The sequence below is a fragment of the Ipomoea triloba genome, chromosome 1, assembly GCF_003576645.1.
Source record: "Ipomoea triloba cultivar NCNSP0323 chromosome 1, ASM357664v1".
NCBI lineage: Eukaryota > Viridiplantae > Streptophyta > Magnoliopsida > Solanales > Convolvulaceae > Ipomoea > Ipomoea triloba.
The window spans coordinates 29961525-29962953 of NC_044916.1; the positions used below are offsets into that span (position 1 = coordinate 29961525).

The 1429-nt window shown below is 38.3% G+C and overlaps 1 protein-coding gene across 1 annotated transcript in view; it reads left to right on the forward strand.

Annotated features, from left to right (window-relative positions):
• Positions 1-962, forward strand: part of LOC116025006 (probable methyltransferase PMT7) — a 6813-nt gene extending 5851 nt beyond the window's left edge. The window contains exon 7 of the mRNA XM_031266056.1: positions 474-962. Coding sequence (XP_031121916.1) covers positions 474-632 — 159 coding nt within the window. The 3' untranslated portion in view covers positions 633-962. The remainder of the gene's footprint in view (positions 1-473) is intronic.
• Positions 963-1429: the final 467 nt, after the last annotated feature.

The window sequence follows — 1429 nt, forward strand, 5'->3', positions numbered from 1 at the left end:
GGGGGGGGGGGGGGGGGGGGGGGGGGGGGGGGGGGGGGGGGGGGGGGGGGGGGGGGGGGGGGGGGGGGGGGGGGGGGGGGGGGGGGGGGGGGGGGGGGGGGGGGGGGGGGGGGGGGGGGGGGGGGGGGGGGGGGGGGGGGGGGGGGGGATTGATTTTCTTATAGAGTGGTACCCATCCATCAAAATTATTGCATATATATATTATTCTAAGTGCCGGGGAAGCCAGCGAAGTGTTCCATATTTTCTGTCCTAGTCTAGTGTCTTATGAAAGGTATGCTGCCTTCCCTTTTCTGGAAGGAAAATGGATCGACAGGATTGACCGAAGAGTCGAAGACACCATATTGTTATTAACTGAATTGAACTATTTTGAGCCTAGCTTACTAAGAACTTCAACTTCTGGAGCTGATGGCACCTCTTTCCAGAAACTCCATGTTTAGCTGCAAGTAATCTTAGCACCATCTGCTAATGTGCAGGGATTTATTATTATCAGAGATGAAGAAGCTCTTGTATCTAGGATAAAAGATCTAGCTCCAAAGTTCCTTTGGGACGCCCAGTTGCATTTTCTTGAAGACAATAAAAGGAAAATGGAACAAGTCCTGATTTGCAGAAAAAAGTTCTGGGCAATCGTCTAACGCAAAAATGGCTCGACTATCAACTAGTTTTTCACTTCTGAGCATGTCACATTCTATATTTCTCCTACAGGTGCTAGTTTTGGTTCATGTTGTGTTCTTAGTTTTTCATTCCTTGGTTGGTTGTCAGTTGTAAATTATATAAAGACACAAATCTTGTGTTTTGTGAGCAGAATGTAGATCTAGATTTCTTTTGTGCAACTTTAATTCAGAAAGCATAAATAGTTGTTGCAACCATTTGATGTTGTACAAGGAAGAATATTGATTTCCTTGTCCAATACTACTGTGTTTACAATTATTAAGGATAATTATAAATCTTTATTTCAAATGTAATTATACTTCTATGTTTTAGGTGCTCTATTAATATGATTGCTCTTTCTGGTGTAGGTTAAAATGAGAACAATACTTATACAAAAATGCAAAAACAATCTCATGTCCTTTTGAGATAATCACTAGCTCCAAAATAAAGTTAAAAAACAAGGAGACAGTAATTTTATAAATGGACATTTAGACTTGATAATAAACCTAGATAAAAAAAAAAGTTATTTTATTTATTAATAAAAAATTAAATAAAATAATAAAGAAGTTAATAAAGTGTAATTTATTCATAGGAAGAGAGTATGCAGGTTTAAAATGAGCGTGCATAGGTTTTGTGGTAACCTTAACTAATATGGTTGGACAATTGACTTTGTAATTATAAATAAAAAATTATTTATTAATATTTTTGTACTTGAATCGATTAATAATAAACAATTTAAAGTGAATTATCTTATGATAATCTGTTATGAGTTAAGATCGTT